The sequence below is a fragment of the Condylura cristata genome, unplaced genomic scaffold (genome assembly GCF_000260355.1).
Source record: "Condylura cristata isolate star-nosed mole 26May11 unplaced genomic scaffold, ConCri1.0 scaffold00032, whole genome shotgun sequence".
In the NCBI taxonomy this organism is placed as follows: domain Eukaryota; kingdom Metazoa; phylum Chordata; class Mammalia; order Eulipotyphla; family Talpidae; genus Condylura; species Condylura cristata.
This window is the reverse complement of record NW_004567133.1, coordinates 15,083,384-15,103,336: the sequence shown is the minus strand read 5'-3', so window position 1 is coordinate 15,103,336 and position 19,953 is coordinate 15,083,384. Positions and strand designations below refer to the sequence as shown.

General features: G+C 56.9%; 2 protein-coding genes across 7 annotated transcripts in view; one reads left to right on the top strand and one right to left on the bottom strand.

The window, feature by feature from the left end:
- Window positions 1–2,002: 2,002 nt before the first annotated feature.
- Window positions 2,003–12,588, bottom strand: DEXI (Dexi homolog (mouse)). 2 transcript variants are annotated; one of them, XR_001145988.1, is made up of 2 exons: window positions 12,014–12,165; window positions 2,003–2,613 (listed from the first exon to the last, which is right to left on the bottom strand). XR_001145988.1 is itself a non-coding variant. In XM_012731994.1 (2 exons), the coding sequence occupies exon 1, from the start codon at window positions 12,450–12,452 to the stop codon at window positions 12,165–12,167; it is 288 nt and encodes a 95-aa protein (XP_012587448.1). In that variant the 5' UTR covers window positions 12,453–12,588; the 3' UTR covers window positions 2,003–2,613; window positions 11,701–12,164. The 2 variants fall into 2 exon arrangements, 1 of the variants encoding a protein (XP_012587448.1); XM_012731994.1 differs by having other exon boundaries at window positions 11,701–12,588.
- Window positions 12,589–15,285: 2,697 nt separating this feature from the next.
- CLEC16A (C-type lectin domain family 16, member A) overlaps window positions 15,286–19,953 on the top strand; it is a 168,878-nt gene continuing 164,210 nt past the window's right edge. For all 5 annotated transcript variants that reach the window (XM_012731955.1, XM_012731952.1, XM_004691757.2 and 2 more), the window contains exon 1: window positions 15,286–15,482. In XM_012731955.1, the coding sequence (XP_012587409.1) occupies window positions 15,403–15,482 (80 nt within the window). In that variant the 5' untranslated portion in view covers window positions 15,286–15,402. The remainder of the gene's footprint in view (window positions 15,483–19,953) is intronic.

Below are 19,953 nucleotides of genomic sequence, written 5' to 3'. Positions count from 1 at the left end.
TTCCACATTTATGGGTTTGTGGAGCCCATGGGCGAGCACCAAGTCACCTAGCTTCTGAAACAGGCCTCTACTGTGCCATCAGCCTGGCAGGGCAGGCACCGGGCACCCACTGCCATGTCTGTACAGGGATGACAAAATGAGGTTGGATGCCAGAAGGGGCTAGGACCGGCCAGTGATGGTGCAGTGGCAGCGTTCCTGACCCGTAAGCTGGCACACCGAACGCGTGCCCTAGCGCAGGGACGTAGGACGTGCCTCGCAAGGCCCCGCAGGATGGTCACTGCGGCGCGATGCTAAGTTCCTCCTGCCCAAGAGGGACCACCTGGGGTCAGCGGTGCGATCCAAGAGCTGGACCACCGGGGTCCACACCAGCTCACCACTTACTGTGGACTTCTCTGTGCCTCAGTCTTCCCGGGTGTAAAATGGGCAAGATCACAGTGCCCTCCTCATGGGGTTACGTGGAGGGCCAATGAGCTAACACCCCAAGAACTGGCACCTGCATGCGCTCAGTAAGTTAGCATTGCTGGTCACGTACGTCTGTGTCTCTGCCTGGACTGTCCTTCCCAGCTCTCCAATGGCCAACTTCCCGTCCTTCACGACAGCCCCTGGAGGTCCACAAGGCCACCCCAGGAAACGCAGACCCCGCCCGCCCCCTCTCTCTAACCCCGTTGCGGTTTATCCTGGTCATACTTCCTCCTTGTGCTGCCTGTTCCCGAAGGCGTGGCGCCCGGGAGAGACACTCAGCTCACCTGCCTGCAGTGCTCGCTGCTGCGCTCTCTGCCCAGCAAGCCGCCTGCACAATCGCTGCTCAATAAATGTTTGTGGCATGAGTGGATGATCCTCACTACTGTGCTTTATTCAGTCCGCAATAGGCTGGGAGTACAGAGTGGCTGCTGGGCCTTGCAGGCGAAGCTTGCATGCTAGTGAGTGCAAACATCTCTCCGGGTGGGGCTGTCAGGGGAGGCTGGGCAGCGTGCCCCGCACAAAGACACCCGAACATGAGCATGGCGGGCGGGGGCTGAGAGCTGCAACCCAACCTGGGCCCTGCTTGCCACTGGCGGCCTAGACACTGGCAGTGTCTGCCCAGAGGCATTACTTCTGCTGTCCTAGGTCCTAGCCTGCTGGTAAATTATTGTCCCCACTTCAGAGCTGACTTGCCCGAGGCCACAGTCCTGTGTGTGTGTGGGGGGGACTCAAGATGCAAATTTGACCTTTTATTTCGAGGGTGCCTCTGGAGGCAGACACTGGCGCTGGCACTGCTCCCGGCCCAGATGTGCTTGGGGGAGAAGTGAAGCTCGGGGAGCCCCGGCTCCTGATGCCCAGAGTCACACTCTGTGTTGACAAGATGTCACGTTCGGTGGATTTCCAGTCCACACACCTTTCCCCGTGGTCCTTCCCCACGGAATGTCTCCCTTCTCACGCCCGCCTTTTTCCTCCGGACTCTCGAACGTCTTCTGCTCACCTTTCACAACACCCCGTCGAGATCCACTGGGATGCCAGTGGCCTGTGACCGTCCTCCCTGCCGCCCGCTGGGCCCGCTCCTCGCCTGAGGCTGGAGCCGTGTCCTGCGTGAGTGTGCGGGGGTGTGGAAACATCGAGTGGCTGCAAACTGCAGGGAATCCTCTGCTTTACTTGCTTCCACAAAACCACAAGTGGACACAATTTCGCTCATTTGTTCCTTCCCTCGTTGCCCTCCCCCTGCGTGGGGCCACCGCATGCCCAGAGCACGGCTACCGTACTCTGCCTCGTCGGCGATTCGGGCCCACCTGGCCTGGCCACCACACCCGGGGCTGGCCCTGGCTTGTCAGGCTTGCAGGCTCGGGGAGGAGGCTGATCCGGACACCCACGCCAGCCCAGCCGGGGGGGGGACGTCTCCAGACCCCCTGGATCCCACTTGGGGCAGCCCTGTCTCGCTGCCTTTGTCAACCATGGGGTTCTGCTTAAAGACCCCTTTTCCGAACCTCAAATTAAAAAGAAATGAAAAGCCAGCCCTCCGGCACTTGGAGTTGCATATGCTTTAATTGAAAGAAGTCAGCCTCCCAAGTATTGCTTTTATCGGTTTGTTGAAATCAAGTATTCACACCACTCACACTTTTCAAAAAGTACTTCTGGCAGGGGCGCCCTTGGGTGCTCCCTGGACTGAAGGATCAATTCTGGCAACTTGATGAAGAGCAGCAGCCTGAAATGTAGACGTCAACACCCTCCCTCGCCCCGGCACGTTCCTCCGCGGCTTTTCCTCCGGAGTCACTCCCTGACACAGCGGTGGCATCTGAGAGCCGCCTTGGGCCAAGCCCCACCGGGCCCAGGCTCCCCGGGCAGCAGACAGAGCTGGGGGTGACTTCTGTGTGTGTCCTCGGCTTGCAGTGTCCTCTCCATAGGTGAAATGGGGGAAGCAGGCAGTCGGGGGTGCTGAGCGGGGAGGCAAACTCTGGCTGGGTTCCTGTAAACATCCATTGCCACTGCCAAGGTCATGAGCAAAGGCCAGGCCATTTGGGCAACGCTGCAGGCAGGTCAAGTCTTCAGACTCCCTGGCAGGGGCAGAAGCCTGTCCGGCCTCGGCACTCAGGTCCGGACAGAAACTTTTCTGTTGGCACGAAGCTTTTGAGGAGCACTGGCCTGCAGAGAGGCAAGAAGGGACGTTACCAGCAGGGAAGAACCAGGCTGCCCCCTCCCCTGCCCTCCACGTGGAGGCCCACTCCCCAGGCCTCCAGTCTTGGGCAGAGCAGGGGGCCTTGGTCCATCTCTTGTATTTGGGGAACCCACAGAAGCCCCAATATTAGGCCCATGCATTTTCTTAAGAATCTTTTATAATGAATTTGCCCACTTTTTCTAAGGACCCTGGGCTGGAGAAGCGATCAAGGACCTTACTGGAGGTCCTGGTGCTTAAGGCAGGACAGCCCAGCCCACCAGGGTGACCCTGTCCGCCGGCAGACTTGAACCGCAGGGCAGCTGAGCAAACTGTGGAAGTGGCTAGGGCTAGGCAGCCCAGGCCTGCAGCAAATGTCCCGCAGCCTATAGGAAGCCGTAGCTGCTTGCCGGCCGGGGCGGCCTTGTGCCCACTGCCTCGCCCTGCGTGGGCCTCACGTCCCATCCCTTTCTCCTGTGTCCAGCCAGAGCTAGGTGGCCGCAGCTGTCCACATCCCCATGTCCACTCCTCACAGCCCGCCTCATCCTGGCCCAGGTCTGAGTCCCATCTCTGTCAGCTCAGATGACTCCTTCCACAAACATCATCGGCATCAAATAAAACTTAGGTGAAACACGCGGCACGGATTGTTCATCAGTGCCGGGATGTTTGCAGCAGGACATGCCTCTGAGGTGGGGGCCACTGGCAGCATCCCTGGTCCCTGTCCTCAGTGCCTGTCACATCTCCAAGGGCCACGTAAGGGGCAGCACCCCTGTGTCCACTGAAACCCATGCACTGCCCTATTTTCCAGGCTAAGAAACCGAGCCAAGTGCTCTGCTTGGAGAGGCGCGTGTGTGGCAGGCAGGCTGGCACTGGCCTGGCACCCCTGGGATGATCACCACTGGGCAGCTGCCACTTCCTACCCTTAAACCATGTGTCTGAGCTGGAGGCAGAGGTTGGGGTGACTCACCCTGCCCCCTCCACGCTTCTGGGCACGCAGATCTGGCAGCTTCCACCTGCAGGGTACTGCCCCTTTGCCCAAAGCTCTGTTTTCTTCCTGAGCCCGCCTGGCCCCCAGCTGCAGATGCAGGGGGAGCTCAGGTCACGCCCCCCACTGTGCGGCCAGAAAGAGGGTGGACCAGGTCCCAGCTCCTTGCCCTGCAGCCTATTCGCCGTCTACACTGGCCCGAATAGGCTGAGCAGGGCTGAGCCTGCGCTGCAGTGGTGGCCGGCTCCAGAACACACCCCTTCCCTGACTTACCGCCCCCCCCCTCCCGCCCACGTCATTGCAGGGCACACCTCCCACGTGGACCACCCACACCCGAGTCCCCACCCAGGCTCTGCTCCCTGCAGTGATCCCGGATGGAACACGACTCAGGTCATCTCATCAAGCTCCTAGCAGCAGGGGTTACAAATCACTGATTCAGTTTCACAGATGAAGAACCCAAGGTCCAGAGAGGGTGAGTGACTCAGCAGCAGCGCTCAGCTCTCCAGGGCATTGTCCACGGGAGCCCGGGAACACCAGTCTCCACCGCACCTGCGCGCCAAGTGCAGCCCCTGCCTCCTGGTGCACCGTCCAGTGAGGATTTCAGCTCAAAGGCGCACACCTGACGCCAGGGAGCCTGGAGAAGGCTGTGCGGAAGGACCCTGGGGGGGCGGGGGAAGGACCCTCCAGGTGGGGGCGGGGCTTGGAATGGCCTGAAGCTTGGTTTGGGCTGGGGGCGGGACTGGCCGGCAGGCAGTGGGAAGAGAGAGTGGGGCTGAGCCAGTCAAGCTTCTTGTCCCCTCTGCTAGGTTCACCTTCTCGAGGCCAGTGAATACATCCAGCCTGCTCAGAGACCTTCCCTGGCTCCCACTGGACGCACCAACTGGCGCTCCTGTCCTCCGCCCCAAGCAGCCTCCCACGGCCCTGGCAGGTGAGCGGGCACACGGGCAGTAGTGAGACCATCCGACAGCTCGCCCCTTGAAGAGTGCTCACAGGTTCCCTCCCCTCCAAGAGTCCACCTTCTGCTGCCCCCCCAGGAGCCTCTGGGGCTCCCTGTGGGGTGGGCAGGGGTGCTCCTGAGAGCCGAGGTGTCCAGGAACCTGGGACGGGATTATGTACTCAGAGGCACCCCACCCCCAGGTTCACCGCCTCCTCCCCCAAGGCCTGGTTGTTCTTGAGTGCATTTCAAGCGTGTGTGGCTGGGGTCAGATGCCAAGGACGTGCCTCCCGAGTCCTGTGACTTCAGAGGGAAGAGTCCCAGAAAAGCGCTGGTCTGGCCAAGCCTCTCTGCAGGCGCTAATCTCCCCTCTGAACAGGCTCCAGCTGGAAGTCGCCGCTGCCTTCCGCTTTCAGTCTGTGGGGTCAGCTATTTAGGGCACATGGCAGCAGTCTTCCATTTATGATGGCCATAGAAAGTGCCTTTCTTTTCAAGACCTGTATTTCACACTAAAAAGTAAGTCAGCTTAGAGAAAACAATGACGAATGAGAGTTCAGATAGGAACAAAAAGTTGATGATGAAGGGGCCCAGAGACGGTAATGACCTGCCCAAAGTCACACAGCAAGTTGAAGACACAGATGTGGCCCCAGGTCCCTCTAGCCACAGGCGAAGGATGTCTTGGGGCCTCTCAACTGGGCAACAGCTGTGACTACCAGAGCTCAGCCCTTCGGCCCCCTGACTGGCAAGTGCGGCCCCTCAGCAGCTCCCACCCCACGAGAACCTCGACAGCAGGTGTGGCTTCTCAGCATTTGATGCTCCCCTGGCTCTGTGCGCTTTAACTCCCTCGTCAGCGCACTCACTGCTCAAAACCACCCCCTGAGGTGGGGCCCAGTCAGGCGATAGCCTGCAGCTCAGATGGGGCTCAGAGGTTAAGTGAGCTGAGCGAGGCCAGAGCTCACAGATGGCGGGGACAGGATTTGCACCTCAGTCTTCACTGCACTCGGCTCAGATTGCTCTCTCCATGGCATCAGAACCCGGGCTGAAAAGACTCCTGGAACAGCAGCTCAGAGAATTCAAGGAAGCGCCTTCTCTTCTAACCACGAGAACAGGCAGACAATTCCTTAGCCATCAGCTTTCCCCTCTCTGTTCTGAAACCATGGAGGGTTTGGGCCTGTTTGCTCATCTGAAGCAGGGACGATGGCATCTCTCTCATGGGCCGTGAGCAGTGGACAGATGAAATTGTGTCCGGGCCCCCAGCGCACACGGTGTCGGTGTGTGGCTCCACCCCACTGGAAACCACAGCAGGCAGGGCCCCCGCAGGGCTGGGGTCTCCTGAGGAACGGCGCTCTGCTCCTCCACGTCTCCTGCGAGCCCAGTTCTGGGGCTGAGCAGAGGCCTCCACCTGTCCTGCTGACGGCGGCCTGGCTGGGCCCTTGGGCTGGTGCACACCAGCGTTCTGGAGAAATGAGGACAGGTTTCACAAAGCTGGACTCGGATTTATCAGCTGTGGTTCTGTGGAAGATTCTCGGGCCGAAACTGCCTCCATGGGTCCGTGCCAGGGACCACGAGAGGCCAGACGACTTCATGAGTCTTGCCGCTTCCAGGAACTGCCGGACTATTATTTACTTAGCGTTTTAAGTCAACATTTTTTTTTTTAAACTCCAATTTTTTAAAAGGAACTTTTACGTCATTAGCGTGACTAAAAAACAGTATTATTTGTCATAAACAGAAGGCAATGCCAAAAATAAATTGAAAATGTAACTGTTATCTCTAGCCAGGCAAGGCACCCCCTCCCCCACCCCCAAGTCGCCGGTGGGAAGGGCAACCGCCTGCTGGGGCCCAGCTCCTTGTCCAGGCCTCCTGGGGACACCAGTGACAGAGGATCCCTGACTCAGGGGCGAGGAGGTCCAACTTGTCACCCCATACCTGGGTAGCTGGGGCGTCAACCACCTCAAGCCTCAGTTTACCTCCCTGTGTAATGGAGCTAATGAGACCTGGGCGCACCCTCGGGGTGATGCCAGGAGAAGCTTGCGGATGTGGGTGAGGCAGTTATTTTTAACCACCCAGTCAGGTCCTGCCAGGAAGAGTCCCAGGAATGAAGCCTCCCATGGATGTGTGTGTGGGGGGCATTGAAGCCCACCCAGGCCGGGAAGGCAGCCTCACAGCCAAGGTGGGCTTGGGCCTCACAGATCTTGCCGCTGAGTTAACACCACCCTTGGGCAATTGTCTTTGGGCCTCACTAGGGAAGGGGCCTGAGGAAAGGGGAGGGCTTCCTGGGCCTGAGCCCCCTCTGGGGTAAGGTGCGGGCCTGCACTGCATCCACTGTAACCAGCCTTCTGCAGGGCCAGGGCTGGCGCTGCCGTCCCCCCGCTATACAGGGGAGGCGCTGACCCGCCCACGTTGTCGGTGGAGCTGCGGTTTAAATCCAAGTCTGCCTTGAGCACTAAGCCTCTGAGCAGTGGCCTTGGGGCCATGTGGGCTAGCCTCGTGCGAGGCCCAGTGACAGCGAGCGAGCGTTTCCTCATCCCTGACGACGGCCCGTGGGTGCCCACCCACCGTGTTAACCAAGAGCAGGCCAGAGGCCCACGGCTGCAGCCGCCTGCAGTGTCCCGCCACAAGTTAACGGCGTTGGCACTTACTACTTGGAGCCACACCGAGGGATGCTGCTTTGCCTCTCAGTGACCTAGACATCCTTTTAAATATCAATTTACAGGAAAATGAAGATGGAAAAGACCCCAGAGCATCAATGCTAGTGGACTTAATCATAAGCTACGAGCTCTACGGAAGAGAAGCTTTCCGGTGGGGAGACTTGGCGAGATGCTGCCCGAGTTGGGGCCAGTCAGCACCCGCGGGGGTGGGAGCAGGACGCCTGTGTGGACACTCCTGCCGGGAACACGCTACCTTGGCCGATGTCAGGCACACCCAGCTGAGGGCGGTCTACAAAGTACCAGACGTGTGTCCCTTCAAAATGCCAATGTCAGGAAAGACAGACGGAAAACTGCTGAGGTCACGTGACTACCAAGGTCACGGGACTTGGGGTTGGTCCTGGGCCCCAACTCCCCTATCCTCCCCAGCCCTCTTCACTGGGGACAGTGGCCACTGGGACAATGGCTGAAACCGCCCTAGACCAGATTGGGCAGAGGGATGTACCAATGTTAAAGCTGCTGATTCAGATAATCGAGCCCATGTCGTGTGAATGAATGTCCTAGTTCTGAGGAAGCACACACGGGCGTCTTTAGGAATTGAAGGAGCCGCTGTCTGTGAGGTATCTACAGGGCCTCAGGGAAGCAGCTGCATGTCTGAGTACATGTCTGCACGTGAGCACGCGGAGTCCATGCCCGCGACAGTGGCAAGTGTTACTTGCTGCAGCTGGTGACCTTGGGTGGTTACATTGTTCTGGCAACTTCTCTATAACTGCAAAATTATTGCAAAATACAGTTAGCGAGAAGCCATGTGCATAGGAAGCAGGCCTGGTAGATGCCATGAGTGGTGCTCTAAAGTTGGCAGGGTGTTGGGGTGCTCTCTCTGGAGGGCCCCCCCCTCCCGAACACACCCCTCCAGCACCTCAGAACTGGGGGCCAGAGGGCCAGCTGTCTTATTTTGGTGTGACTTTGGCCCATCACTTCCCTGGGCTTCGGCTTATTTATTTGCGAGACCAGATAAAGATGTCGGCCCCTTTGTGACCCTTGTTTCCCCAGAGCAGACTGTGCTTCCCGAAGCCCCAAGAGGGAAAGGCATCAGGTGAACCAGGAATACAAATGGGCCTGTTGAGAAGTGCCCTCGATTTCTTATTCAAGAGAACAGACACAAGGCTGTGAGGGGTCCCCTGGATGAAATCTCCAGTTTGCATAACTTGGGGCCAAGAGAGTCAGACCCAGTATTCAGCTGTCTTGGGACAGATACTGGTATCGTCCCCCTCCAGGCTGGTGGCTGGCATCAATGCATCCTGTGGCTGGCACTCTTCTGTGGGAGTTTGCCTCAGGACAGAGGTGGGAGTCAGCCTGGCCTGGGGTGCACCTGGCCACCTGTCTCTGGTGTGGATGACCCTGTCCCCCTAGAAGGCTTGAATAGCTGTGCAGGGCTGTAAGTCAACACCTAGGGAGGTGCTGTGGATGGCAAAGGCCGCAGACAGGCCTGGAGGGATGGGGGCGGGTCCTGGGGAGCAGCTGTGGTGCCCTCAGAGGCCTGGCTTCCCTTCACCAACTCTGGTGAGTGGCGCCAGCACACCAACTCTGCAGCAAATCCCCCAGCGTGGCTCCCGCAGTGTGGCTCCCCGCTCACAGCCCTCCCTCGGTGGTGCTGCTGAGAGGCTGGCAGGCAGCAGCTGCTTTCTTCAGGAACCGGGACAAATCGATCCAGCTGAGCTGCCTCGCACTGGCACGGGCACTGGTCTTGCGGAACTGCTGGGAACTGCTGGGACGCAGGACGTTCCCGGGCTCCCAGGCCAGCGGGAGCCCTCCAGGGAAGGAGGGAGCACCCAATCCCCAATTCCCTGCTCCTGAGAAGGTTAAACCGCCAGGAAAACTCCAGGACTCCAGAGCCAGGGGCCTTTGAAGACCACAGGGGAGTGAGAAAGGTCTGGCAAGGGCCCCGACCAGGAGGGCCAAGTGGGAAGTGGGTCCCAGATCTAGACCCTCCCAGAGGCAGGCGGCCAGTCCTCTTTTGCTCATCGTGGGGTATGAATATTCATGCAAGGAGTGAGTGCGGGTTTACGCATTCACATAGCCTAAGTGTACACTGCCCATTAGACTTGACAGTTCATGATAAGAGCGATTAATATTAAGCTATCACTTACCAGCCACCGGAGGTCTAAGAGCTTGGCATGCATCTCATTCACTGTTTGCAGGGAGGCAGACTGTGTTAGCTCCGTTTTATAGATAAGCGAGCGATGCCCAGGGCTGGACACAGCATGCCCAAGGTCCAGGCTAGGATCAGCCTCGGTCATTTGAACCTTGGGCTCTTGCTCCTAGTCATCACCCGGATACTGCTTCCTTAAGAGGGTGCACAACAGCACTGGAGATGAGTTATGTGGCTACTATGCACCCCAGGCCCGTCTGGGCTTCCCTGCTTCTTGGGAGGGCCACGCTGCCTTTTTTAGGCTGGGGAGTGGGGAGGAGGGACAGCTGTGGGAGCCTCTGGAATGTCTCAGGCTAAAGGCCCAGGGCCCTGCCTTCCAGAGCAGGGGGGCAGGCCCTACCACTCAAAGCTTTGCCAAAGGGTCCCTGAGAAGCCCTTCCTGGTGCTTCTGCTAGAACAGCTTTTGCTACAAAGTACGGGGAAGCATTTGGACTTAGTTTTTCGTTGGAATGTGCCAATATTTTCATTTGGAAGAGAAACTGTTTCTGTTGATACAGTGAAGAGATAAAATAAGACATTCTTTGCCACCTTGTACTGTCTGAAAGCCAAGTGCTGACTTGGGGGCAGAGATGCATCCTGGGATCCCAGGGCCTGGCAGAAGAGCGGGGGTGGCCAATGTTTGTTAAATGACTGAGTGAGTGAATATGCACAGGCCTGGAACCAGGCGTGGTATCTGCTCGAAATTCAGTGGAGGTTTCCCGTGGCCCCACAGGCGCTACCACCCAAAGGTGTCCTTGGCCTGTTCCTGTCTCTCCATCAGCCTTGTGGCCTCTAAGCTTCCCTCCGCTCTGGCCTGAGCAACTGGACAGCCTGCCTACCTGCCTGCCTGCTCCTGAGCTTGCCCTGCAGCCCATTCTGCCCACAGCCACCAAAGTGATCTTCATAAGCGGTGACTTGGACTGGCGTGTTCTCCATCCGAAACCTTCTGATGACTTTCTTTTGCTCACAGCTGTGGCCTCACAGGCTTCAAACGCTCCCCACCCTCCCACCCCCCCCCCGCCACTGTGATCTGCCCTGGCCAGCACCCCTGACCTCTCCTGGGGCCTTTCCGGTCTCTTTTTGGGTGCTGAAAGAACCAATTCTCTCCAGCCCAGGGGCTCCCTGGGCCTAACTGCTTCTCTCCATATCTTCACATCTGGCCCTACCAGTTTGGGGCTTAGCTCAAGTGCATCATCTTCATAGGGGGCCTTTGCTGAGCCCCCAGTCTAAGGCAGCCCTTCTCCATGCTCATCCAGCATCTCTCAGGTACCTACTAGATGCCTGGTGTCATCCCAAGTGCAGAGGAAGCAGTGGTCCCCAAGGGGGTGCCTGAGTCCCCCCCCACCTTCCTTGTACTCACAAGTCAGATGCTCCTGTCTGGGAATCTGCCTTTCTCTCCAGGTGCCAAGAGGCCAGGGCTTAGTCTGTTTTGTTCATAATCAGTCCTCAGCCATCATTTGTTCAATAAGCAAATCGATGGAGGCAGGCAGGCTGGGCTGAGTGCAGAGCAGCTGACGCTCTCCCGGAACCGAGCTCTTGCGAGACAGAGCTGAGCTCAAATAGAGCCTTGTGCAAAGAAATCTCACTGTCAACTCCTGGGTGAAGCTCCCGGATCCCAAAGCTATGGCCAGCAAGTCCTGTCCTGCATCACCCTGACTGTGGCAAACTTGGCAAAGGCTGGCAACAGCATAGGCTGGTGAAGCCTGCATGAGGTGAGGTGATCAGTGATCATTTCCCAAAGGGAGCCCATGCCCACCACCTCACTGAGCAGCCCTGTAACCACTTGAGCTCCAGCGGTGCCCTCCAGCATGGCCCAGCTAAAGGTTCAGCTGAGGGGGTCCTGATGCCTGAGGACCCTTGCCTGACAGCCTGCCTGCCTCCAATCCAGCTGCCTCACTTTCTGGCTGTGACTTTGGCCAACTCTTTCTCCCCCCTGGATCTTCATTTTCCTGTCACCCAACTAGACACAAGTTTCCTGATCATAGCCCAGCGGCAGGACACCTCAGTGCAGTGATCTGGGGGTCTCTTTTCAACTAGCCCAGAAGACCCAGGGGCTTTGTCAACACTGCCAGCAAAGCCAGTTCACTGCCAACCCCCAGCTGGCCTGGACCAAGAAGGCAGTCTGTGAAACTGGCAGCTCCTGTAGACTGGAGCTGCAGAACTGCCCAGCTGGGGCACCCTGAAACCCGATTCCAAAACAGCAGCAAATCCAAGGCCAAAAGGAAGTACGGTTACGGGTTTTTCCTGTCACAGCTTGGCTGGGAGGCCTTGCTCGGTTCCCACCCAGTCCCCCATGGGCCCAAGGACAAAGATGACCAGTACCTGCTTCCTTGTTTCTTCTACCATTCCAAGTCTTTATCCTTTTAGGACTACGGAGAATCCCCCCAAAGCCAAGGTCACCATCAAGCCAGATTGAAAGCGGGGGAGGAGCTGACAGCTTTGCAGCAAAAGGATTTGGGTGGGAGGTTTTTCCCATTAAGTTGTGGCAATAGGTATGGACCGTAAAAGTGCCCAAGAGGGGCTTAGGCCTATCTGGCATCCTCACAGCATTGGAAGTGGATGGAAGCCTGGGACAGCTTCCCCCTTCTCAGCCAGGGCCCAGCCCGCCCTCATCCCAGGGAAAGAGGGCACTTACAGGCCGCGAGGCCAGAGAGGGCCTCGTCCTGGGGATCCCATCTCTGGTCAGACGGCGTTCCCCAACAGCAGCGGCGGCATGATTTGGGTGGCTTGTCCAGGCTGGGGGTTGCGGGAAGGGAGGAGAGGGGGAAAGGGGCCAGAAGCCAAGGCTAGTCCAAGTAACCATCGAAAACGTCAAGCTCTGAGTCGGCTTCGTAGAGGCCCGAGCCTGGGTCGGAGAGCACGCCGAGGTCCACCAGCGCCTGGTCCATGTCCTCGGGCAGGAAGACCAGGCCCACGTTGAGGACGATGTACTCCATGAGGAAGGCGTAGTATAAGATCAGCACATTGACGAAGAACAGCCCCACGTAGAACATAGAGGGCAGCAGCAGCGGCGGCACGTAGGGGGCCAGGGGGCCCAGAGCGTCCAGGTGGGCCGCGACCCGGGCGCCGGGCATGCAGCGGGTGGCGAGGGCGGCGGCGGCCCGGCGATCCTAGCGAGCTCAGCCGCTGCGGCGCCCGGGCGGCCGGCGAGGGGGCAGCTCAGCCATCCAGGGCCGCCCCGGGGGTCGATTGAGGCGGCGCTGAACCCCACCGTGCTCTCGGGTACGTGCGGCGGCCTCCGACCCGTGCCAGGTGGGGAGACGGCACCCCCCGATGTGCCCCCACGGCCTCTCGATCGCCTCCGCGGTCAGGCGGGCCCCGGCGGTCTGGAAGTGGCCGGCGACTGCCCAGACCCTCCGAGGCGCCCGGCTCGCGTTCACTGGCCCTCACGGGGCCGGCGAGGACCCTGCCGCGGCTCAGCGGCTAGGGCCAATCCCGGCCGTAGTCTCTCCAGTCCGGCGGGACCCTCCCTCGAGCCCCCTCCGCGTCCCCGCAGGCCGAGCGCCCATGGCTGCGACCGCCGCGTCGCACTTCTGAGCGAGCTCAGAGCACCGCCTCCGAGCGGCCCCGCGCTCATTGGCCAGCCGCGCCCCTCTCGCGCTCATTGGCCAGCCGCGCCCGTCCCGCGCTCATTGGCCAGCCGCGCCCCTCCCACGCTCATTGGCCCGCTCAGCCCCCGCGCTCATTGGCCAGAGTCGTCCGGGGGCGGCTAGCGCCTCGCTCCGCCCCTCGGGGCTCCGGCCTCGGAGTTGTTTTCCCGGTTCGCACCTCCGCGCGGTTCTGCTATACTATTCGCTGGTTTTTGAGGGAGGGGAGAGAGACCCTGCATCTTTCAAACCGGCCACAAATACTGAAAACAACGGCGAGCTTCCTCTGTACTTTGCACAAACTTTTGGGTTTGACGCCAAGCCTCTTTGAGACAGTTTACAGAAGAAAAAAGAGGCAGGTGGGACAGGAACGGTGGGCTTTGCCAGGGAAAATCCCGGACTTTCCCAAAGTGCCCCTTTTTTCGGAAGATCAATCAGTGCCCCCTTTATCTCTCCAAATTATGGCTGCAGGAAGGTCCGCCCATTGCGGGGTCTGCATAGTAGAGTTTAGGGACCCCTGAATGAAGAGATTCCCAGGCAGGTCAGATTTCAGGAGTAGCGTTGCCTTTTGAGCTCTTCTGCTTTGTAACCATGTCTAAAAACATTAGTAATGCACGTGGTTAAAAACATCATACAACCAAAAAGGCACAGGAAAGCGCATTTCTCTTTCAATCACTGATTGCCCCACCACCCCACCCCTCTTTCCTTGTACGTGGGCAACCCTAGTACATGCTTCAGGAAAATGACCTTGTCTAAAGCATCTCCAAAGCAGTTCAACAAACTTAAATCTCAGATGGGCTGGGGGCTTTACAGCCAATGCTTGAGTGAAGTCGTCAAGGGGCAGTGTAGTATGTTGTCCCATTTTACAGATGAGAAAACCAAGGCCCAGAGAAATGGAGGAATCCTGGAAGCTGCAGGGCCTGAGTGTGTTTGGTGAGCAGAACCTGCCTTTTTTCTCCAAATGATTGTTCCTTTAGATGAATTAGGACAAGCTATTAACTTTACTGAGCTCCATTTCCTTACCTGATGAAGGTAAGGAAATTCCCTTACTATTTTAAATTCCCTCGTTACTATTTTTTAAAAGATTTATTTATTCATACAGAACTAGGGTACAAGCCAAAGGTGAAGGGGTGGTGAGAGCATTCACCAGAGGCAGAGTGGAGAGCAGAACAGGCAGATCGACTAGGTGTGCTACTGAGGGAAGCAGCAGATGGGTCGGAAGCGGTCTGCCTGCCATGTGGGTCACCTCAGGGGCTGGGGATCGAACTCGCACTGAGGCAGCTGCGGCTCGCTTGCAGTGCTTCGTCCTAGCCCGTTGCGCCACCAGGGAGGGCCCCCCTCTGTCACTATTTTTAAACACCTATTATGCATCAAGCCTGATGCTAAGCATTGGGGAGCACCTCGGCATCTGGCCCAATTCTGTCCAGCGCACAGCTAACAGGACGGCATAGGTCCTTGATAACTATCAGATATAAATGTGAATGAATGAATGAATGGTGAGCAGAGTAATTTTGCCTCCATAGAGTTCCCCATTCCTAATGTCTGAGGGAATTTTAGATCCATCTTGGTTTATTATTTGTTAAGGTGGTAGTTTTGGAAATAGCTTGGATTTTGGGCGAAGACCAGAAATATTCAATGAAAGTACAGGATGTTCGGTTTTGGTACACTGTTGCTTAGAGGTCTTTTAATGTTTATTTTAAAAATAAAGTTTGGGGGGTGAGGATAAGCGGGAGGACAGGCAAGGCCCATTTGTACAGTTTGACTTACTGAGGACTAAGGGTGCCTGGGATTGAAGGCTCGCTCTCCCACTTAGTAACTGCAGGACCCTAGCAAGTCACCCTCTCTGATTCAAATTCCTCCATAATAAAATAGGGATAATTATAATACTCCATACGATTGTTGAGATTTAGACAAAAAATATGTAAAGCACTTAGGATAGTGCCACATAATATAAACCACAGAATAGCTATTATTATTTTCAAAAAGCCAGTAACCGCTAATATCGCGGTTGCTTTTTCTCATCCACCCTTACCGAGTCCCCGTCCCTGGCTCCGCCCATAGGTTTCCCGTTCCCGCCCACTCGGAGCACTCTGCGGACTCTCCGCCTCTGGCTCCGCCTCTTTTGGAAGCCCGCAGGCCCGCAGTCCCATGATGCACCCTGGGCCTTGTAGTTCCTTCGCGGAGTCCTGTCTGCAGGGGCCTCGCGGGCGAACTGCATTTCCCAGCGTTCCTCGTAATGGTGGCCGTAAAGCGCGGTCGAACGGCCGGTTCCGGCTGAATGTCAGTGCCGGACTGTGGGCCGGGGAGGAAGGTGGTTGGTGGTACCTTCCCCACCTCCGCCGCTGCCTGATCGGTTTGTGCTCCCGCCGAGGGCGCCCTGCCGCTCGGCCCTTCGGGCATGAGACCGTGAGGCCGGCGACGGGCCGGGACCGCCGACATGTTTGGCCGCTCGCGGAGCTGGGTGGGCGGGGGCCATGGCAAGTCCTCCCGCAACATCCACTCCTTGGACCACCTCAAGTGAGTGTGTTGGGGGCAGCGGGGGGAGGCCGCGGGGCTGGGCACGGGGATGGGGGTTCACAGCCCGGACCGGGGGCGCTGGGAGATGGAGGGCGGAAAGAGGCACCGGGCGAAGGCTGTATGGATGGTGCTTCCGAGCGAGGGCTCCGGAGTCCGAGCGCCCGGGTTCGAACCCTGACCCGGTCGCTCCTCACTGTGTGACCTTGGACAAGTCACTTAGCTTCCCAGAGCCACAGGACCCCATTCTGGAAAGTAAGGGAATGGGTTTTAGTTTATGGACTTCGCTCTTGGGGGGTAAGGGGGGGGGACAGCGCAAGGTGGGCACCAGGTGTCCTGGGTGGAACAGCTTAGGGATCAGACGTATGGATGCCGGAGTCCCACTTAATCCGGATTGGACTCTTAAGTGTGTGGATTTAGACCGAAGTGACCTCGGTTGTAAAATGGGTTTTGTGATCGCACCTGTTTCCTACACTTGTTTTTAAGGTTGGACGAGAGAGTGCACATAAAACTGGAAGCACTTTCAAGTGCCCAGTGAGAGACAGTCATTGTAAAACAAACCGTTTGGGGGAGGAGGTTTAAGAAGGGAGTATCCGAAGTAGAGCTCTGAGGGAGGTCAGGTGGCAATTGGAGTCCTGGGAAGCAGGAGGGCACACAGTGGCTGTGTAGTTAGACCTGCATTCTAATCTTGATTCCACCACTTAATGGCTGTGTGACCTTGGGCAAATTGCTTCACCTCTCTGAGCCTCTGACTCTCCCATCTGCACATGGAGATGTTGTGCAAGGATTCAGTAATGTGATGCCGAGAAAGAGGTCAGTAGTGGCGGGTGGTGATAGTTGTGTTTATCAGCTAGGCAAGGCCTTCCCAGACCACCCTACCTAGCCTACTTCCTCAGTCCAGTTCCTTTCTGGCAGATCTTTCTCTTGATTTCATTCAGTGCTTCTCCACTATCTGCAGTTATCTTGTTTATTTTCACTTCTGTCTGTTGCTAAACTGCTACTTTTAAGGGGGCAGAGACTGCTTGTTTTGCTCAACACTGTGTTCCTGGCTTCTACTCCTATGCCTTGCACACAGTAGGAGCTCAGTTTCATTTTCAGGAATGGAAAAATTAAATGAAATGGGGAGCCGTGCAGAGCATGTAGTTAAGAGTGTAGGACTTGGACAAGGGGTAGAAGGTAGGAGGGAGGAGACCTAGGCGGGGGTGGGTTAACCTTTGGTAATAAGAAATAGGCTGATTTCCAGAGGGAGTTCCTGAGATTACTAAAGGGAAGGAAGAAGGATGGAGGGGAGAGGCGGGGAACAGTAGGAGGAAATGGAAAGGATTGGCCACAGAGAAATTAGTGGGGTACCTAGGGGTGCTGGAGCTAGGGGTGCTGTTTTTTAGATGCTATCCTTTTTAGAGTGGAGTAGGCATGAATAAATGTTTGTGGGTCTCAGAAAGATGGGGGGCAGGATGAGTCACTATGTGGTGAGGGATGATTTTGGGAAGCAGAGATGAGACATTTGGGAAGGAGAGACGTCCCGGCCAGAGGGGAGTATATAGGCAAGCAGGACTCCTAGAGGCCAAGGCTGCTGGCCGGAAAGAGGGGTGTAAAGATTGCAGGAATTTATCATGTGCGGATGTGCTAAGAAGGGGGAGGTTGGTTATCTGTAGGAGTCTGGCCCTGCCACGGGCACTCAGCTAGCTCTGTCTGACCCTAGTGGGTCTTAAATCACTTGAATATTTATTGAGAGCATTATTTTTGGAGTCAGGTACTTGTTAAGGACTTCCTGTGCTTTATTTCCTTAAGTCCTCACAGGTCTGTGAGATATAGGAACTACTATTGTTTCCACTTATAGAAGTGGAACACCAAGATTCAAAGAGGTTAAGTCTCTTGCCCCAAGATGACAGCAGCTGAAAAGTGTGAAAGCCTGTGTTTGACTTCAGAGTGTGCACTCTTGACTTTGCCTTTTGAAATAAAACTTCCCTCCAAGTCAGTTTGGGAAGCTGAGCTGAGTCTGACCACCCAATGGGGATCCTTGCCTTCCTGCCAGCCAGGCACTTTTGGGAAATCTGACCTGCCCGTCCTGGGTCAAGCACATCAACTTAATCCCGGCTGTTAGTGTGCTGGCGTGAGGCCTAGAAGGTTCCCAAGTCACTTGGAACACATTGCCATAACAGCTGGAGGCCACCTCAGCACCTGTGCTGCTTTTCACTGGGCGGGATGGTCAGCATCTTGGGCACAGCTCAGTCCCTGGGCGAGTTTTTGGCAGCTGGAGAGCCAGTGACTGCGAAGCCACAAAAGCCGGGGTCGCCCTGGGCTCGGGGCGTGCAGGATCCTTCTAGGAAGCGCTGTGGGGGAAGCCACACCAGAGTCTTCACTGCGGAGGCAGCACAGTGTGGAGGGGCACCTGGGAGCTGTGGATCGGTGAGGTGGGGCTGGGGCCTCTACCCGACAGGTAGAGTGACCGGCTGCCTCGCGCGCCTGGGCCGGGCAGGGCTTGTGCTGCGCCGTGCCGTGCCCACACTGGGGAAGTCCTGGGCAGCTGGTACAGATTGGTCACATTACCAGTCACAGTGACAGCTGCCAACACGCTCTTGCCTATCTTACGAGCTCTGGCTGCAGAGAGGCATGATTAAGATATTTAAAAGAATTTAGGATTGGCAAATTTTTTTTTTCACACAAACCATCTGGGGAGCCTCCCTCCCCCCTTTTAAAAATAGATTTTATTTTTTAGAACATTTTGAGACTAACAGAAAAATTGAGAAAATAATGCAGAGAACTGGAAGCCCGTTTTGAACACATTCTCCAAAACATCCCCAGCTTTCAAACTGGGAAAGAACTCTCCCTGTTCGGCGGGTTTTACTTTTGCTGAATAATGGAAAACTGGCTGCCCATGGTCGTGGTCTACCAGACGGGGTCCCTGGCTTCGTTGAGGCCGGCTAAAATAGTCAGGAGGCCATTTGCTCCATCTCATGAGTGGCTTGTTGCCAGACGAGCAGCAAAGCTGTGGTGCTAACAGATACCACCAGCAAGCAGAACCTTTACCGATGGACCCATTTAATTGCAACTCAAACATCCCCAGAACTAGGAGCTGCACGTGCACAGACGGATAGAATTTTCTGGCGTTGTGTTGTGCTGTGGCTTCAGTTCTGATGAGCTTGGTGTGGGGGGCAGAACTCCTGGTGCAGTGGCAGACACGCCACTGGAGCAGCCTCAAGCCCGGATGGGGTGGGGGGCGCAGCCATCCCGCTAAGCCACGGCTGGGGCCAGGAGTCCAGCAGGAGCGGGCAGCGTCTGCCCCTTTCCAGCTCTTGCTCCTTCTTCCTGTGGTGCCGGTGTCATCCCCAGGCTGGCGCAGGCTTGCGTCACGTCAGCTTAGCGATTCCTGGGGAAGAGGGCGCTGCCTTCTGAACCGTGCCAGCTCCGGTCTGGAAGTGAGCATCGTCGCACCAGCCAGGGTCTCCAGCCCGCCTCTCAGTTTCTGTGCGGGGTCACAGGGTACGCCAGCCGGCCCTGCCACGGAGCCAGAGTGGCATCAGCTCTGACTAAGCTCTGGACAGAGAATCCAAAATAGGGGTGCCTCCCATGGAAAAGTCAGGGGTTCTTATCCAAAAAGAAGAAAAATGTATACCTGCCAGGCAGATGCTCACCTACTCTTGGTATTTTCTATGTTTGCCAAAGATAGCACTGATATTTTTAGAGCTTGGTGTATAATATTGCCAGGTTCACTTTCTTTGAATATTATGTTCACCGTATCACAACTAGGGGGCTGAGGCATCAGCTCTGTCAAGTCCAAGTTCTTCTTTTAGGCCTTCAGAATTCCTCAGTGGTGCAGTGAGTGGGAACACAGTCAGAGTGGGAGGCCAGTGATGTAGGCCAGGGCCCAGAGCACTGTCAGCTGGCAGACACCCGGTCTGGAGGAGGTCCTAGGACTGAGTGGTCATTACCAGGTAGTTGCAGCGTCAGGGAGAGCAGGTAAAGGGAGACTGCTTTAGGTGCAGGAAGCAGCATTTGGGAAGCCTGGAGGAAGGTCAGGTCATTCAGAATGGGGTGGACGTGGACGTGGCTGAGGGGGTGTGGGAGCTGAGAGCAGAGTGGTGAGGCGAGGTCACCAGTCCTGCTGGGTCTGTGAGGCAGTTAAGGGATTCGGCCATCGGGCCGAGACCAGTGCAGTCCTGGAAGGGCCTTAAGAGGCGCGCTCTGGTCTGGCTGGTTGGAGGATGGGCTGGAGGAGGGCCGGGCTGAGCTCAGCATCCACCTGGGGTGCGGGGGACCGCTGTCCTTGGTGAGCTGTGCTGTCACCCCTGCCATCCCCCCTGCCATCTGGAGTAGAGGGTGCCTCTTTCTCACGCACTGGCACACACTGCATATCCTCAGCTGCCCGTGTCTTGCTCTTTCCACTTAAGCTCTCTGCCTAACTGTACCCTGAAAATACCAGTTCTTCCATGAAGATTGCCCTGATGACTCCTGCCCACACAGGTTTTCCTGT

Excerpts from the sequence above, each read along its gene's own strand:
- DEXI (XM_012731994.1), bottom strand. The coding sequence starts at position 12,452 with ATGCCCGGCGCCCGGGTCGCGGCCCACCTGGACGCTCTGGGCCCCCTG.